The following is a 17,228-nucleotide window of genomic DNA, read 5'->3' on the forward strand; positions in this document are numbered from 1 at the left end:
CCAATTTCAGGCCATGCCCTCAACTAGATAGCTTTAGTGCAGACTGCTTCTCTCTCTTCAACTCTATTTTTCTACACAATAAGTAAATTCATGCAAATTCACATTTCCCATACATGCCCCATTTCCTTTTAACTTTTGGCTCTTTGGAGCTTTGTAGTGTGTAAGAAGTAGCAGCATGATTTGACTTCAAGCATGCTGGGTGCCAGAATGAGACTTGTCCCTTCCCAGCTGTACGGCATTAAGCAAGTGTCTTCTTCCCTCCTGGGTTTTATTTTCTGAAATGCCAGATGGGGATAATAACCCTTACTGTGCAGGTCTATGGTTTGGGTTAGAGATAATGATTATACAGTACCTCAGACATAACATAGGCAGAAGAAACCTCTGTCATTGATGGCCATTTGAATATTCTCTTACTTTTCTCCCATCTTGCCTTCTTTATTTCCTCCCTTTATTATCTATTATGTATACCATGAAAAAGAATCTATGGCAAGAAGTCATCCTCTACATCCTCTTATTGATTTAAATCCACCTGCAACCACAACTTAGAATATTTCATAGCTTCACAGCTTACTAATAGAAGCAATCAAAAAGATGTGGAATACAGCCTAAAATTAAACATTTTTTTTTAAAATTAAGAACAACAAAAAATTTATAATTGTCATTGATGCCCCTTTATATTTATCAGATATCTATAGTTGGAGTAAAATGATAATAACTATTGCTGGAAAGTGGACACTTAGTCTTACAGTGTTGTTATGAGTATGAATTGGTATAACCCTGATATAGGACAGAAGTCACTGAGGCAAAAGCCTTAAAAATACACACGCTTTCTGCTCTGGCAATGGTACCTTAAAGAATAAATTCTGAGAATATAGTAAGTTATGTTCATAAAGATATCTACATAGAAACATGTTCTCCTGTTGTTATCAGTGTTAATTTTAATAAATGAAGGTGAAGTACATGTCCAAATAGAGAATTTGTTAACTGCAGTATATCCATATAATGGAATACTCTTCCCTTAATAAAAATGATGGTCTGAAGTCATACTTGTTGATATGAAGAGGTGCATATTTTTGTGACAGATAAAGACTGTAAAACAGTATCCCATGTTTGGGAATCTCTGCTGAATGTGTCCTGAATTCAACTGATGAAGCAAACACTTGCCCAATGCTTTCAGATTTGCCAGTAGGTGAGGAAGAGATATCTTCGCTGTTCTTACCTCCTGTCCTTGGCCTTTATCCTGGAGAAGGGAGTGCTTGCTGCTGAGGGATCCCAGTGGAAATTTCCAGATGTGTACCTTAGGCACTAGTTCTAAGATCCATGACTTCTTTGTGTACATTGTCCTCCTTGTCCCTACCTATTTCACAAAGTGAGCTCACCTATATTTGTGCCCAGGTGACTTCTGTCCTTGTAGTGAGAGTGTGAAGGCAAGAGCCACTTCTCTATGGGTTTGTCTAGGTGACTGCTTTAGAAAGCTGTTGTAATATTCAAGTCAACCCTCCAGGACAAAGTAAATACTGCATGTCTGTGCCCAGAGTCCTCCTTTATCTACCTCTTTTGATTCAAAATCCATGAGGCAAAAGACAACTAATGAGAAGCATCAGGCTCAAATACTTTGTTCTGATTGCATTTCTGTGAATACACATATGGAAAAAAATGTTTGGAAGGATTCAGACCAGAATGGTACAGAAGTCATGTTCATGAGTTGAGATTATCTGCATATATGAGTTTTCTAATCAAGTCAGTCACTGTATAATTATTACATTTTTTCTAGTTCCACAATTTGAATAGAAAAAAAAAATTCTCCTTTGAGAGTGTTTCCCATTATGACCCAGAATTTGGAACTTCCCTGCTGGGATAGAAGATGTGGACAAGGACCTTAGTGTTTTCTGGATACCTCATACAAACCAGGCATAGAACAAGGAGCTCCAACTAGTTCTTTCCTTCAGTTCTTCCATCAGACTTAAGAGCAAATTCTTCGGGTGGTGAAACTGAACTGTAGAAACTGAGCTTTTCATAGAAGGACTGATAAGGACAGAATCAAGTCCTCACTCTTAGTAAGGGTTCTGCAAAATCTATATCCTTCCCATTCAGGGAATTTAAGACAGTTGAACCTTGGGGAAAAAAGAAAGAATACACACACACACACACACACACACACACACACACACAGAGATAATGGTGCAGCCAACCTGATATCACAGAATGAATATTCTAAAGGACTTACCAAAGTCAGAATGAACATTGTCCCATTTTCCTTGTAAATCTACCAAACACAATCCTTAGAGAACTAGAGACTACACAATGGAAAGTAGGTAGAGTAGTTTCTGGAGACAGGTTCTTTGAGAAAGTGCTGGGATTGACAGGTTCAGCCTTGCCAGCCAAGCATGAGAGATATGAATAAACGCTGAATCCCGCAGGGCAGAATATCTGAGGATACTTAAAAGGGGTACCAATGAGTGCCTACAATCTGATCAGCCCTGTGTGTATGACTGTATCCAAGAAGAGTACAACAATTGATTTTCACAATGATGATCTTGAGTCATCAAGAAAAGGTTACATTTTATGTTCAAAATTCTCCATTTAAGAAGGCAAGGAAGCGTGTAATCCTTTTGAGAAAGATTTTCATTTCAAACAGTTAAAAATTCTTTGAAAAGATTTTTGGTGCTTAAAAGGATAAGTGACAGTTATCTGGAAAATTCACTTATGTGGAACGGCGTCTTCCCTGAAGATTCTAGATCAGCCAGGCAGTACAACGAGTTTAGTTAGGCTTCTCTTGCTTCCCCTTCATTGATATTTCACTGTCTATTTTTCTCCAGTCTTTTGAAATTCCTATCCACCAAGTACTGAATTCTAAGCTTCTGAGACTAGGGTTGTTTTACCCTTTCTTGAGTTCTTGTAACCTCGTGGGCTTTTTCTGCCTTGAAACACATGATGGACTGACAGTCCCCGAAATAGCTGGTTCTTCCCATGGCATGCACAAACTGTTGACAGACCCCTCTTGACGTTTTGCAAGAAGCTGGTTTTGGTAAGTAGTTCTAGACTTTTTCTTTTCTTTCTTTTAAAAAATGTGTTAATAACTAAGTAAATCATTTACTTTAAAATATCAACCACAGATTAAAAAAAGAATTATAAAACGTTGATCTATTTTTTGCTAAAATTAAACTATTTCTGAAGGAGTCATTTCCATTAAGGCCTGCACTCTTCAGGTAATATAAATATTGTGAACACAGAAAATGGCTCCTGTCTGTCTTGCTGGCATCCTTGTCTAATGAAGCTTTCTTGTGCTTCCTTTCACCAGATGTAGCTCATCACTTTTGGATAAATGTGCTCAGATTCTTGATGCCCCATCACATTCTATTTCCTCTCCAAGAAAGACCATCTCTTACCACCACCACCAGGAAAGCTAGTTTAGCTAGTTCAAATGCTCTCTTTCAGTGCCTCTTCTCTCAAGAAGCTCTGCCTTCTTACCTCTGTTGCAGCATGCTTTGTCCAAATTTTGTTTTTGAAGATGAGGAGGAACCTTGTGAAGATATAGAACTCACCCAGGTCATACCCTGGATATCAAATCCAACACTTGTACATAATCAGTCCTTTTCTAGCTGCAATTCTCCCTGCAGAGTCAACAACTGCAACTACAGAATCCTTTTGTATAAACACCCCTTTTCTTGACATTCTGGGTTGGGGGACCCACTTTAGCTCATGAAGAAGTAAATGGGCAGGATGAGGCTTACCTGGTGTGTTGAGCAGGCGGGATCTCCTGCAATGGTAGGCCACCTCTTGCTCACAGTGCTCTGAGCCATCAATCAGGGCCTCCAGCTGCTCCATGCTGCCACCGTAGTCCAAGGCCATAGCATAGGGCTTCTCTGGATTAGCACCCTGCACATGGGTCAGCTCTGTGTTGTTGTGCTGCACTGACATCCAGATTTTGTCTTCTGTTCAAACAATAACCCAAAACAAGAGACATTAGAAGGAAGGTCGAAAGAATACCATGTGAAAAGTATGAATGAGTCACTAAATGTGCAAAAATTAATCACCATCTCATGCAAAGTGCAGCAAGTAATCACTACCTGAATACTTTTCTTATGTAGCGTGTCATCGGAGAATTTTTGTTCCTTATAGAACCCTACCTCAGAGTCAGAATCAGAGCAAATTATCTAAATAGCTAAATTTTTGAAGTTCTTATTCACAGATTTTATAGAAAGCCTTAAATGTCCATTATGTTATTTAAAATTAATAATAGAGTCCTACTTCCATATCAGTGGGGGATTGGTTCCATGATCCCCTCAAGATTACTATTTCAAAATCTGTATGAGCTCAAGTCCCTTTACATAAAAAAATGTAGTATTGATATATTATCCACAAAAATCCACCCATATACTTTAAATCATTTCTAGATTACTTATAAGACCTAATTCAAGGTAAATGCTACAGTTACACTATTTTCTTTAAGAAATGACAACATATATCATTTTCTCAAAAAAACCATTAGTATCCTGCTGAAGAATAAGACACATAACAAGCATCTGTAAAATACAACATTAAGGAGGCTGAAATGATGTGATCAACATTGCATATGCAGGTGCTTAATTGCAGTTTTTAATTATTTATTCTCCAAGTTACCACTATTGGACAAAAATAATTTCAAAGTTTTATAATAAAAGAATATACAGAGATGAAGACTTCTAAATCAGAGGGAAAGAACAAGACAGGAAAGAATGAAAGTCAAGGAGAAGAGAGAGGAATTTGGGTTTTATAGGTTGAGAGGTCTGCATTTGAAACCTATTCCTGTGGACTAGGAGTTTGGACCAGTCACATCTCTTTCTGGAAGTTCAAGGTTATATACAGTTAAGATGACAGTAATCACAACAAAATCAGGACCACAATACCAGTAACACAGGCCTAAGGGCTGTTAATATGGAAAAGCAACCCAAAATATGCAGTTGCAAGGCATTATCTGAGGCATTCAGTCTGTTACAATCTGTTACAGTAACCTAGGCTAAAACATTTACTGCATTTCGACATGCAATTTAATTCTGCACATCCTCACAAAGCAAAAGAGGAAATCGGAAGACTTGAAAAGCTTTTGTCATATGAGAATCTTGCCCACATAATTGCATCATTACTCTTCATAGATTCTCAGAGCTGAAAAGGAATCTAACATAGAAATAAAGTGTTTTTTTTTTTTCCCCCTTCCCACCCTCTTAGTTTTACCAAAGGGTAAACTAAGGTCCAAAAAGTAAGGAAATAACTCAAGGCATATCTACTAGACACTAACAACTGCCAAGTATGCTGAAAATATCACTACTTGTTAGTTCTCACTAACAAGAAGCAGGTGAGGGTCATTGGCACAATTTAGCAGAATAAAAGGGAAGAAGCAATTACTTGGGAACACTGTGTTACTTCTTCCTCTACCATCAATTCTGTATGTGACTTTGAACAAGTTATTTCTCTCCCTAACCCTCAATTTCAACATATTAAAAGTAGAAATAACAAGTTCAGTTTTAATTATTTCCCAACTCTACAAAATAAATACTTCCTGGTCCATATAATTAAATCATGCTCAAATAGTCTGATACATCTAATATCTGTTTCCTAAAACCAACCCATTGATAACCCACATTACAACAATGTTTCTCTGATGCAGGATTGCATTTTTCAACAAAATGCAAAAAAAAAAAAAAAAAAAGTCAATGTTTCCGACTTTCACTTTGAAAAATAATAATAGGATGATTCTGATTAGTAAAGATAATATTATAACTAAAGTAATTAATCTGAAACTCCAAAAATGTTGGCAATAATTTAGAAAAATATTGATAAAATAAGCAAAGAAAAGTTGTCATTGAATAATGAAATATTGTAAAAGGAGAAATAAAGATGCACAGTTTTGAAATGAAATGCCCATTATGCTACAAGAAGAAGAAAAGGAAAACTGTATCTAATCTATAATAATAGAAGATGTGTTGCTGCTCTGTTCTAGGATATTTTAAACATATTATTCATTCATTAACAGACATCTACCACAAGCCCCAAAATTCAAGCATATTATGAAGGACAAGAGGAGAGATGATTGCTTGAAACCTCAAGCACACTGACAGGCTTTTATTTCAAAGTTGCCCTGGTACATAGGTAAAGAATAAAAATAAGGAAATAAGAAAGTAGTTAGATACTATTCTATTCATCTATCAATCTGTCTATTGATTTATCTATCTATCTAACTAGTCCCTACTCTCCAACTATCCAATCTGATATACAAATGTTAACATCATTAAATTGTATGGATTTATATTTTCTTCTAAGCAGAAGTAGATTTTCATATTCGTATATCAATTTATGAGATTGTTCTTATATTCACTAATTGATTTCCTCATTCCTTTACACATTTTATTTTTCTAAGATGTAAAAGGAAGTTATATTAGAAGTCAAATGTTTATGTTAAGGTCACTTATAACATTGGTTTCCAAGGATGAATTTTACTTTTAATGTTTCAATTACTAATAGATACTTTTTGACATATGAAATATATATAATATGCCAAAAGAAAATTTAGAACTTCAAAGAATACCCCAAAATTCACCTAATAGACATCTCATGCCCTACCTGCAAGCATAGGATTCAGGACAGGAGGAAAGGAGATCGTTTCAAACTGAGAATCTCATAGTGGCTTTCCTTTCAAAGCTACCCTATGTTCTCTGAATATTTTTTCTCCTGGGAAAAGAATAAAACTAAAAACAAAGAGGTGTTGAATCCTGTTTTATCTCCCTTTCTATTTGTTTTCAATGATATTTTAGTTGTGCACACTGATACCTGCAATCTGGTTAAATATTGGAAAGCCAGTCATAACCATGTCACCATGGCAAAAGTCAGCTTTGTTGACTGATGCTCCTCATGCCAGGCCTAGGATGGGAAAGGATAGCTTTAGCTGGAGAAGCTGAGCTCTGAGGGATTTCCAAACGGGCTGGATGCATTTGAAACAGTACTGTAGGCAGATAGGAGAGGCAAAGAGTCACTCCCAAGTGGGACCATATATGGATTTGCACAGAGCTTTAATTAAAACTGGGCCCATGAAGTTAACAGTTCAAGGGAGTTAATTTATTCAATGGGCAATGGAAATAAGTAGATATAGCTGGGATCTAGAGCCAGAAAATCTTATTTTGTATGCCAGGTCAGTGCTTACAGGTTAAGCAACCGTGGTCAAATTATTCTTTCTCTAAAGTCCTGTTTCCTCATCAGTAATAGTGAAGGCATTATTTCGTTAAGAAATAAGCATATCTGGTTTGGAATCTGCTCTATAACCCATGGAAGAAGTGATAAATTGAAATTTTGGGCATGTCATTGAAGTATTTTCTTTAGAAAACAGGATCATTGGACTGAGGATGCGATTTAGCAGTAGAGTGCTTTCTTATCATATGTGAAACTGTGGATTCCATCCTCAGCACCACAACAGCAAAACAAGATAAAACATCAATAAACACAAAAATAAAGAAAATGAGGTTATTTGATATCAACATTCCATTCATGATGGTAACATCATGATCTGGTGCCGTGATCCACAGGAACACATAACAGGTTATTTGGCTCTCAAGAACTAAGAATCTATATATTAGAACTTTTCTGTGTCAGAATGAGGAGTTGGATGTCATTCCTTAGAGAACTGAGGGGTGGGAAACTTCTTCTGAAAATCAGGTTAAGAAGAATAATCATGGATTGTAATTTCTTGAAGCATAGCTGTTGCTATGCTTAGTAATAACAGATTATTACTACCTTATTCATCGTGTGTCTCTTTACTTATTGGTGTCTCTTGCATTTCTTGACATTTCTTTTGTTTTTAAGAACTCAGATCCAGAAACCTCAAAAATTTCTCTCTCCAATTCTACATTTCATTATCTTGTCCATTTTCTTTCATTACTTCTATGTTTACCACTATTCAATCCCATGATTAGAAACACAGATTCATATCTCTTACTGTTCAAAGTCATATTAGTGAGTTAACTAGGACCGAGTCTCTTTGCTTAAGAGAGGAGTGCATTAGGAGATTTTTGATCATACAGGAACCTATTCAATATTATCTTAAGAAAATAGGGTCACTTTACTAAGCATCCCACTTAGCTTAAAGAAACAGTTATTATATATTCAAAAATTGGTTTTATAAGGTAATATTCATTCCTATGGTTTGGTTTGAGGGTGAATGATCTCATGAGTTGGCTATCATGCCAACTTTATGTGTGAAAATGTCACAGGATTTGACATGAATGATGGATTTTCAAAGCATTATTCCATAGATATGACCATGCAATATGATGTAAACCAATAAAACATTCCCCAAGTCACGCTAGGATTTTTAGCTTTTGATTCTATTTTCCCATAGACTAGGAGTGGTCCAGGACTTGCAATGTGTCATTCATTCTTGCATTCAAGTTTATACCTGGTTAGTGCTGTGCTAGCCACTAGAGTACACACACTAGAGTATAAAGCACTGTCTAATTCCTCCAAAAGTTTGCCATCATCTGGGGGAGGAAATTACATGCACAATAATGACAATGTCTAAGGTTGTTAGTTCTTGGTTCCAAAAATTTCAAATCATCTTTTCTATATAGGTGTTATATAATGGTACAAATTTAAAGGAAATTTCAAGTCATAAAATCAAAACACATACAAAAATAACAAATGTAGCAGGAGAAAACTAAATGAAGCTTCACAAAGAACTGTAGAATAGTCATGAAAAGATATTCTTGAACATTCTATAACATCATCCTTGTAGTGAAATCTTCCCTGGTCATCACCCCAGGAAAGCTCTCTGATACCCCTCTATTGTGGGTCTCTAGGTGACCTACCAGGTTCCTCTGCCTTTCCTTTCAGAAGTTGTAAACTGTTTATACACAGAACCACAATTTAATTTTCTTTCAAATTTTTTCTCTCATTATATCTGATTGGTATTATTATTGTGATCATCATTATTAATAATAGTAATTACAGATCCTGTATACTGCTCCATCTGTTGCCATGGGAATCAACACTCAGAAAAAAAAACAAACATGAGGAAAGTTTTAAAAAAATAGAAACGAGAAAAAACTGATTAATAAGTCCTCATTCTGCACAAAGAGCCAGAAAAAACACTGCAATTTTTCTATCACAATGCTTGGAAGGAAGGGAAGTCTACAGATTGTCAATACTGAGCTTAATTGAACTGAAATTACTGTGGAGAGCTGCTTATGTTCCTTTGAACAGTGTACCAATTCACTTATACTCCTATTGTAATAAAATAAGTCTATATTAAGGTCCCTGGGGTCACTTCTGGTACAGTTATCTATATTGACAAAGTGAATTTTCTATGCCAAGGGTATAGACAGTTTAAATAATCCTCAAAATACTGTCTCTACCACTCATTTGCCATGTTCTCACGTAAGGTCTTAGGATATCTCTTGCCATTTTGCGTTGATAGTTATTTAATTTTTCATATGTTTGTATCTTTTCTCCCCACTTAAATTACAGACAGTGACTGCTAAGTCAATATCAGCTTGGAAAGGGTTTGCACAGCGGAAAAGGCAGAAGATATGGAGGAAAGTACAGGTTTCGCCACGGTCAGACCTGGCTTCCAATGCCAATTCTGCCAAGCACAAGTTTACAGGTCATGGAAACTGAGCAACTTGTACTATGTCACAAGACTGGTAATGGCAGAATCAAGACCTCAAACCTAATATGACCTCTCCCAAATTCAAGGAGGATCTGATGAGATCATTTTATTATTAGAGACACTTCTAGGAACCTGTGCTGAGGGAATCAATTCGACCTCCCCCTAGACCCCCAACCTTCAAAGCGAAGGAAGTCAATTGTTGTAAAGTGATTTCCAACTCCTTTAGTAGGCTAAGAATTCCCGAAGGAGCTGTTACTCCTCCCATGCATACCAGCCCAGTTGCCTATGAGAGAATCCATCCCTGCCTTGCGAAAACCACTGCAGGCGCAGCTGCTTTTAGAGGCAGGGCTTCTGCTGCTTGGGTGAGCGGGCATTACCGGTTTACAGCCACCTTGCGCTGTGCATTAGCGGGGATGCAGACACCGCAGCGCGGCAGGCGCACGGACCCGGCTCCCATCCATTACCGCTCTTCCACCTGCCTGCGTGGGCCACGCTTTACGACTTCCAGACAACATACTTGACCGTGATTTATCCTCCCACTTCGCTCTAGCCTTTACTTTTTATATACCTTTTCGGGGGATTATTTTTCTTTTTCCTTTGCTTTAAAATAGGTGGCATGATCAAAGAGACTTGGGTAATCTGTTTTATGGTTCTAAGGGATGGTGGATTGGAATGGACTCCATGTGTGCTACATCATCTTTGTTTGTTCATTAATTTATTTAAGAAAAACAATTTTAAAGTCTGGTGTGTGCATAGTACTGTGCTTGGGATTAGAGTGGGACCACATGAGTGATGCAAGGTTGAATAACACTCTAGTTCCCCAGCTTAATGAATTTACAGGAGTGCCTAGGGGAAAAAAGCCACTTTGTGTTCTTCACTTATTGAGGTGAATGGCAACAGCAAATGGGAGACTGGAAGGGGTGGTGACTTGGACCACTCCTCCCTCCCATGATGCTCAATCTCTCAGTCTCAAAAAGGCAAAGGAAGACCTAAATCTTAATCACGTGATGGAGAAAGGACCCTGAAGTTGTGGCTGGGGTTTGGGTTGTTGCTAGAAGATTGTGTGAGTTATTTTGTGGGTGGGGTGGTATTGAGTATTGCAGGAACTCTATCACTAAAATACATTCCCAGTGCTATTTATTTATTTATTTATTTATTTATTTATTTATTTATTTTTAATACAGCGTCTCAAAAAATTGCTGAGACTGGCCTCAAACTTGAAATCCTCCTTCCTCGGTGTGCAAGTAGCTGGAATTAGAGGTGTGCACCATCTCGTATGGCCTTTGTGAGGTCTTAAGAAGGATCTTTTGGGCAGACACTGTTTTGGTGTATTTTGAAGATAAAAACTGGGGACTCAGTCGAATCTACCTTTTATCCCAGGTTGTGCCACCTTTACTAGTTGAATGATAGTGGACATGCAGCTCAACTTCTGCTTTCTCCAAATATAAATGACACATGATCCCTCCCTCCCTCCTGCCTTATTATATGACTTAAAGGAGGTAAACATTAAGAATTTATGACCCAGTACCTGGAACCCAAGTACATACTAAATACTCGCTTCCATCCCTTTGTTTAAAAATCAAAAGTAGTCAGTATTGAGCTCGGAGAACTTCCTGAGATTGTGAGCTGAATACAAATAGTTGCCTTAGTCCTAAGACAGAGAGAAAGGGTGACATTTGTATCTGCTTTTACCAGGTCAGAAAAGAAGACAAGCCATCTCTGAGTCAACTCTGGTCTCGTGGAATTTATACTTTGATTCTGGAGGAGGCTGTGAAAAAAAGAAAGCTCAAACGGGAGAGTGGAATTATTAATCTTTCTGCTGGCATCTCTACTATGGTGCTCATCATAAATAAATGACATTGCCAGGGTGCCAGTCTCTGGTGGGTACCCTTTCCTAACTCTACCAGCTTCTGTGCTTGTCTCATTCAGACTCTGTAAGAACAACCTCTTTACTCATTCCCTCCTGCTAAACTGTAAGTGCTACAAATGAAAAGACTGTTTCATAAATCTTTGCCTAACACCTGGCCCACCATAGGTATTCACTTACTATGGAACAGAACTTTCAACAGACTGCCAGGATTTTTACTGACTTCATTGACAGCTCCTGAAATCAGCAGGAATGTGATACATGATAGGAAAAGATGTTTAGATAAGTTGTTGAATTTCTCCTTTGCAGCTGAGGTTATCTATTGCAGATAGCAACATATTGGGAAAACTAAATAGCCATCAATAGATGTCTCACTGAATAAAGCCTGGTTAACTGACACAGTGAAGTACAATGCAGCCATAATAAATAATACATACCATCTCCAACCTGATCAAGAGTGACTTCCACTCAATATTGTCAAGTGACAAAATGAAATTATTGATGTGCAAAGGAGTATGTTGCATATTGTGCCATAAAAAGAAGAAAAATGGATAAACATAGGAAGGACAAACATATAAATGATTATCTAGAAGAGATGGATAACAATGGGATAGAAGCAAGAAGACAATAAAATATCTCTGGTCAACCATTGTGTGTGTGTGTGAAACTTTTGAAACATGAAAATATTTGAAATACTGAAGACATAAAATTGAATCAAGCTACACTTAATGTTATAAACCTATAATTCAAGTGACTTGGGAGACTGAAGCTGTAATATCAGAAGTTTGAAGCCAGACTGAATAACTTAGCAAAAAAAATAAATAAATAAATAAATAAAAAAATCAAATAAAAAGGGCTGGGGTGTAGTTCAGTGGTAGAGTGGCCCTGGATTCAACCTACAGTATGACAATAAAATTTATTTTTGAAGTAAATGAATGAAAGGGCAAGACTGAAAAGAAAACAGCTGAACTGTGCATTACATTGATAATATAACCAAAGTTAAAGAAAAATGATAATTTGGGTTGGTTAACTACTGAGTCATATTTCCTGCCCTTTTTATTTTTTGTTTTGAGACAGGGTCTCGCTAAGTTGCAGAGGGCCTTGCTAAATTACATAGGCTGGCTTGAACACGCAACACTCCTGTCTCAACCTTCCAAGTGTCTGGGATTATAGGTGTGTGCCCCCATGCCCAGCTCAAGTATTTTGAAAATGGTGTTCTGTCCGACTATACATCTTTGGCAGAATATATTCCAAGAAAAAAAAAAATTAAAATTTAAGGAAATCTTAAACTTTACTTTGTTATTGATTCTGATACTGCTAATGTGATTCTGAAACTATTTTTGTTTATGTTGTAGGATATAGCAAATACTTAAGTATATTGATATCATTGGGAGGAGTTCTCAGAGAGAAGAGAGACATAGGTAGAAGAGATGATAAAGAAATCCAATGTTATTGGGTCTGCATTGGAAATAACTATGAACTCAAATTTACACACACACACACACACACACACACACACACACATTCTAGATTCATCCATTGAAAGAGCCTAGAAACAATGCACACCTAACACCTAGATCTTAATTTCCAAATACCATTTCTCACAAAGGAAACAACACTTCTTTTTGGGAAAATGTCTGAATCTGGGTCTAGGGCAGGAAAATTTCAAGTGACATCTTGGAATATCTTGTGTTAGAAAGCAATGGAATGCTACAAGATTAAGGCTTAAGGGTAAAAAAAGACATTAGAATAGAATTAAAGGTGCTATCATTTATGTTTAGAAATATCTGAGCATCAAGAAAACTAACGATGATAATACATTTTAAAATGAAATCATTTACGAAACCATAATGACATGGAAATAGTAAGAAGTCAGGCAAAGAGGCTGGGTGTGGTAGTGCACACCTCTAATCCCAGTCACTCAGGAAGCTGAGTCTGGAGGATTGCAGGTTCAAGGCCAGCCTCAGCAACTTAGGGAGGCCTGAAGCAACTTACTGAGAGCCTTTTTATATAAAAAGGACTGGGGTTATAGCTCAGTGTTTAAGCATGCCTGTGTTCCAAAAATCCCTTGTACCAAAAAATAAATAAATAAATAAATAAATAAATAAATAAATAAACAAACAAACAAACAAAATAAATCGGGCCAGTTAAAAAAAAAAAAGCAACAATTCTATAGGGAAGAATGTGGAGTGACAGCTAGAAGTGTAAAAGGAAGTACAGAATTAGAAAACCAGCATTTTACAAATTTCAGTGTAATAACTTATGAGTCATGATCATTCACAGGTTGGAAAGAAATGCTAAGAAACAGGATATTCATACAGTGTCGGCATGTGACACCACAGATAATTCATTGAAGATAAATCACATTCATAATACAGATATCTGGCAGACCACTTTAGCCAACTGAAGGAGCTGAGCACCCCAATAATGGAACAGACTGACATCACATGCCTTCTGATGAGAGGCTCTGAGCAGGACAGACAGTACCCAGAAGGATTTTTTGCTGATGTTCTAACAATGAGTAAACAATCAGGAAAAATCATAATGACTGGCTCATACACCTCAAAAAGATGCCATGAAAACCAATCAAAGAAACAAAAATAGCAAGAGACGGGGTCAGGGAGGGGGACTTCTGGATTAAAAGAGACTAACAGGACATGACAATCAAATCCAAAGTATTGGTCCTTTTTAAATCTTTAATAAAAAATGATACTGATATAATATATATTAAGAGAAAACATGTCCCAAGATAATATTAATTGAAACAAATTTTTTCTTATGTATAGTTTTAATATCATGATTATACAAGAGAATATATTCATAGGAGATGTAAGCTAAAGTCCTCAGGTTTAAACCATCAGTTTATCTAGAACTTGCTTTCAAATGATATGGGGAAAAATTTCTATAGGAGAAATTAGGGAAAGGAAAGAGAGAAAGAGATAAATTTAAATATAATATTAATAAACAAATGTAGCAAATGTTAAAAGTGGAAAATTTAGATACAGATTTCATGGCTGCTCATTTTATAAATTTTTCAACTTCTCTGTAGGTCTGAACATTTCCAAAAGTAACCTTTCAGACTATCAAGTTGGAGCTTGCCACAATGCTTTACACTCAGCAATGGCTCAAAAGGATCATGCTGTGTTCCCAAGAATGCATATGTATGTGCTTTTGGTGCCTTTATACTAACACCAACCAAAGCACACACTCATGTACATACATGCTGGTAAGGATTAATTGGTTAAACAATTATCAAAAAGCAAAGTCTACTATCCAATTCAACCAATCACACCATGTTAGTCCATCCATGTTTAGGCATACATATTTATTTATTTCCATGAACTCTTTCAGTGTGTCAAGTGTTGTATGCTCATGAAAGTTATTAGTTATTATTTTTTCACTGTATTCCTAGAAACACCAAGAAATCAGAGTTTCGGTTTCTGGGGACAGAATAATGAAAATAATAACTAATAACAGGTGCCACATTTTGGGAGTATAATGTCGGACATTTTTTCTCATGGTTCAGATTGATGGTTTTATGTAATCTTCACAACAATCTTATGAGTAGGTTCTGCTATTAATAACAGGGAGACAATGAGGAGTATGGAAGCTGAGTAACTGCCATAAGTCAAATAACCTGAAAAAATGAGGAAACATTGGTGCCGAGATTCAAACCAAACTTAATAAGTAATCTGAATTTAGTAGAAGTTTGTTGGCTAAATGAATTCATGAATTCGATGAGAAATTGTACAAATTGTGACTGTCAAAGTAGCTTTGTAGGAGAAGGAAATGAGTACTTGGTCTAAAAAAGGAGGGGAAGGGATGGTATTCCAGAAGAGAAAAACTGGATCTAAGGATATATGAAAGTTGCACAGAAGAGTCACAGGTAGAACAGGAAAACCCATGTGGAAACCATCCCTAGGGTGGTTTAAACAGAAAATAAATATAACATTTTAGAAAATTTGCACGCTGAGAATGCAAGGCTGGTTGATGCTCATGTGTCGTGAACCCATGCTGTGGCTTGAATATCCCTTCTTTCACTCTTTTGCTTTCTCTCTTGCCATGGGATCTTTCTTGCACACACTTGTGCCATGTGATGCCCTTTCCCATGTTATAAAGTAGCCAGAAGATCCTCATTAGAAGCTGACCAGATGAGGTCAGGTGATTTTAGACTTTTGGTATCCAAATCTCAGAGCAAAACGAACCTCCTTTCTTTATAAAGTACTTGGGCTTAGGTATTTTGCCGCAGCAACAGGAAACAGACTAAAGCAGTTCACATAAGGGAAAGAGTAATGGAAAAAAGACTCTCAGAGGAATGGTTCCTCTTTTTCCCTACTTCACAGAACAAGGGATCACCTGCTGCCAGTACAACTTGACTCTTTTATTCTAAACTGACTTTGATTCATTGTGTCTCCCTGGAATCCAGGGCTCAGAGCAAAAGTGAACAAGAACAAGCAGCCTTTCTGAGAGATAACTTTGACTCCCACCTATTATTTTTCTCTTCGTAGCTGGGAAAATCTTCATTCAGACAAACTGTGTCACTGTATCAGAATACCTGTGTGACCCAGGAACCCTTAAACAAGGCAAAGGACCCTTGAACACCATGGACACCTGCTCCTTGCATCTCTGTCTCCATGATTCTACTGAGCTCAACTGATTTTTCTTCTCTTTATTTTTATTTGCCTAGCCCAGGGACACTTGTTTTTTGGTGTTAAAGACAAGATTGATGTCTCCAATATAGTCATTCTTGACCAATCTTGTCTTTGAATTTCCTTAGTCTCTAGAAGCTCCTATGATGGTGACAATTGTTATTTCAGGAGCACTTAGAGAATGCCAGATGTTAAAAGGCTGTACTTGATACAGCCATTCACTTAATTTTACTTATTTTGCACATCAACCCAGTAAGGTAAGAATAACTGATAACTCCTATTATACAGATGAGGAAATGGAGCCTCATAGAAGTTAAGCAACTTGGCCAGGATTCCATGACTATAAAGTCTCTACAGGATAATAGTATGAATTAAAGATAATGGCCTAGACGAAATTGCTTTAAGAGCTGGATGACTTTATTTTGTGGTGATAATATGAAGTCCTTATGCACAGGCGCCAGCAGTATGCAATACACCAGGCAGCACCTCAGTAAGTGTTTGTTGCCTGTCCTGCCTTCTGATCCCCTGGCACGGGAACAAGGAACTCCCCAGGAGTCTACAATAAAAGTGCAGTGAAAAGTCCATTAGAAAGAAAACTTATTTTCAGAGCTTAAGAGGGTAGCTCCTTTAGTCTCTGGTCAGGGCTCTTTAGAAGTATGGAGTTGAAAAACAAAGAGGATTTATCAAGTGACAAAAAACTGTGCTAATAACCTTATATAGACACATCCAAAGGTCCAATATCTTCAAGTGCTTGTTGAACATGCTATTTCTTATCACAGTCTTAGATTCATTGAATAAACACTGCTGGGGACAGTCCTGGAAAATGGCCATTTAAACATTTATCCCAGCTCATTCTTCAGAGAACTAAAATTTGAGAACCTATGCTTTATATAATTTTTATCTAGTACTAAGAAAAACCTTAAAAAGGTGGGGGTGATTATCCCCATCTTCCAGCTGAGGAAAGTGTTGATCAAGTAGGTATCAGGTGGGTATCAAGGAGACCTAATTCCTTTGGAGTCACTTCCTGGAATAACTTTCTTCCATGACATTCACAAGTGAAAGGTGAAGAGTATGGGCC

The 17,228-nt window shown here is 37.0% G+C and overlaps 1 protein-coding gene across 1 annotated transcript in view; it reads right to left on the reverse strand.

The window, feature by feature from the left end:
• CNTNAP5 (contactin associated protein family member 5) overlaps window positions 1–17,228 on the reverse strand; it is an 861,232-nt gene that overhangs the window by 276,539 nt on the left and 567,465 nt on the right. The window contains exon 13 of the mRNA XM_079133610.1: window positions 3,735–3,935. Coding sequence (XP_078989736.1) covers window positions 3,735–3,935 — 201 coding nt within the window. The remainder of the gene's footprint in view (window positions 1–3,734; window positions 3,936–17,228) is intronic.

This window comes from Sciurus vulgaris (assembly GCF_902686455.1).
Source record: "Sciurus vulgaris genome assembly, chromosome: 3".
NCBI lineage: Eukaryota > Metazoa > Chordata > Mammalia > Rodentia > Sciuridae > Sciurus > Sciurus vulgaris.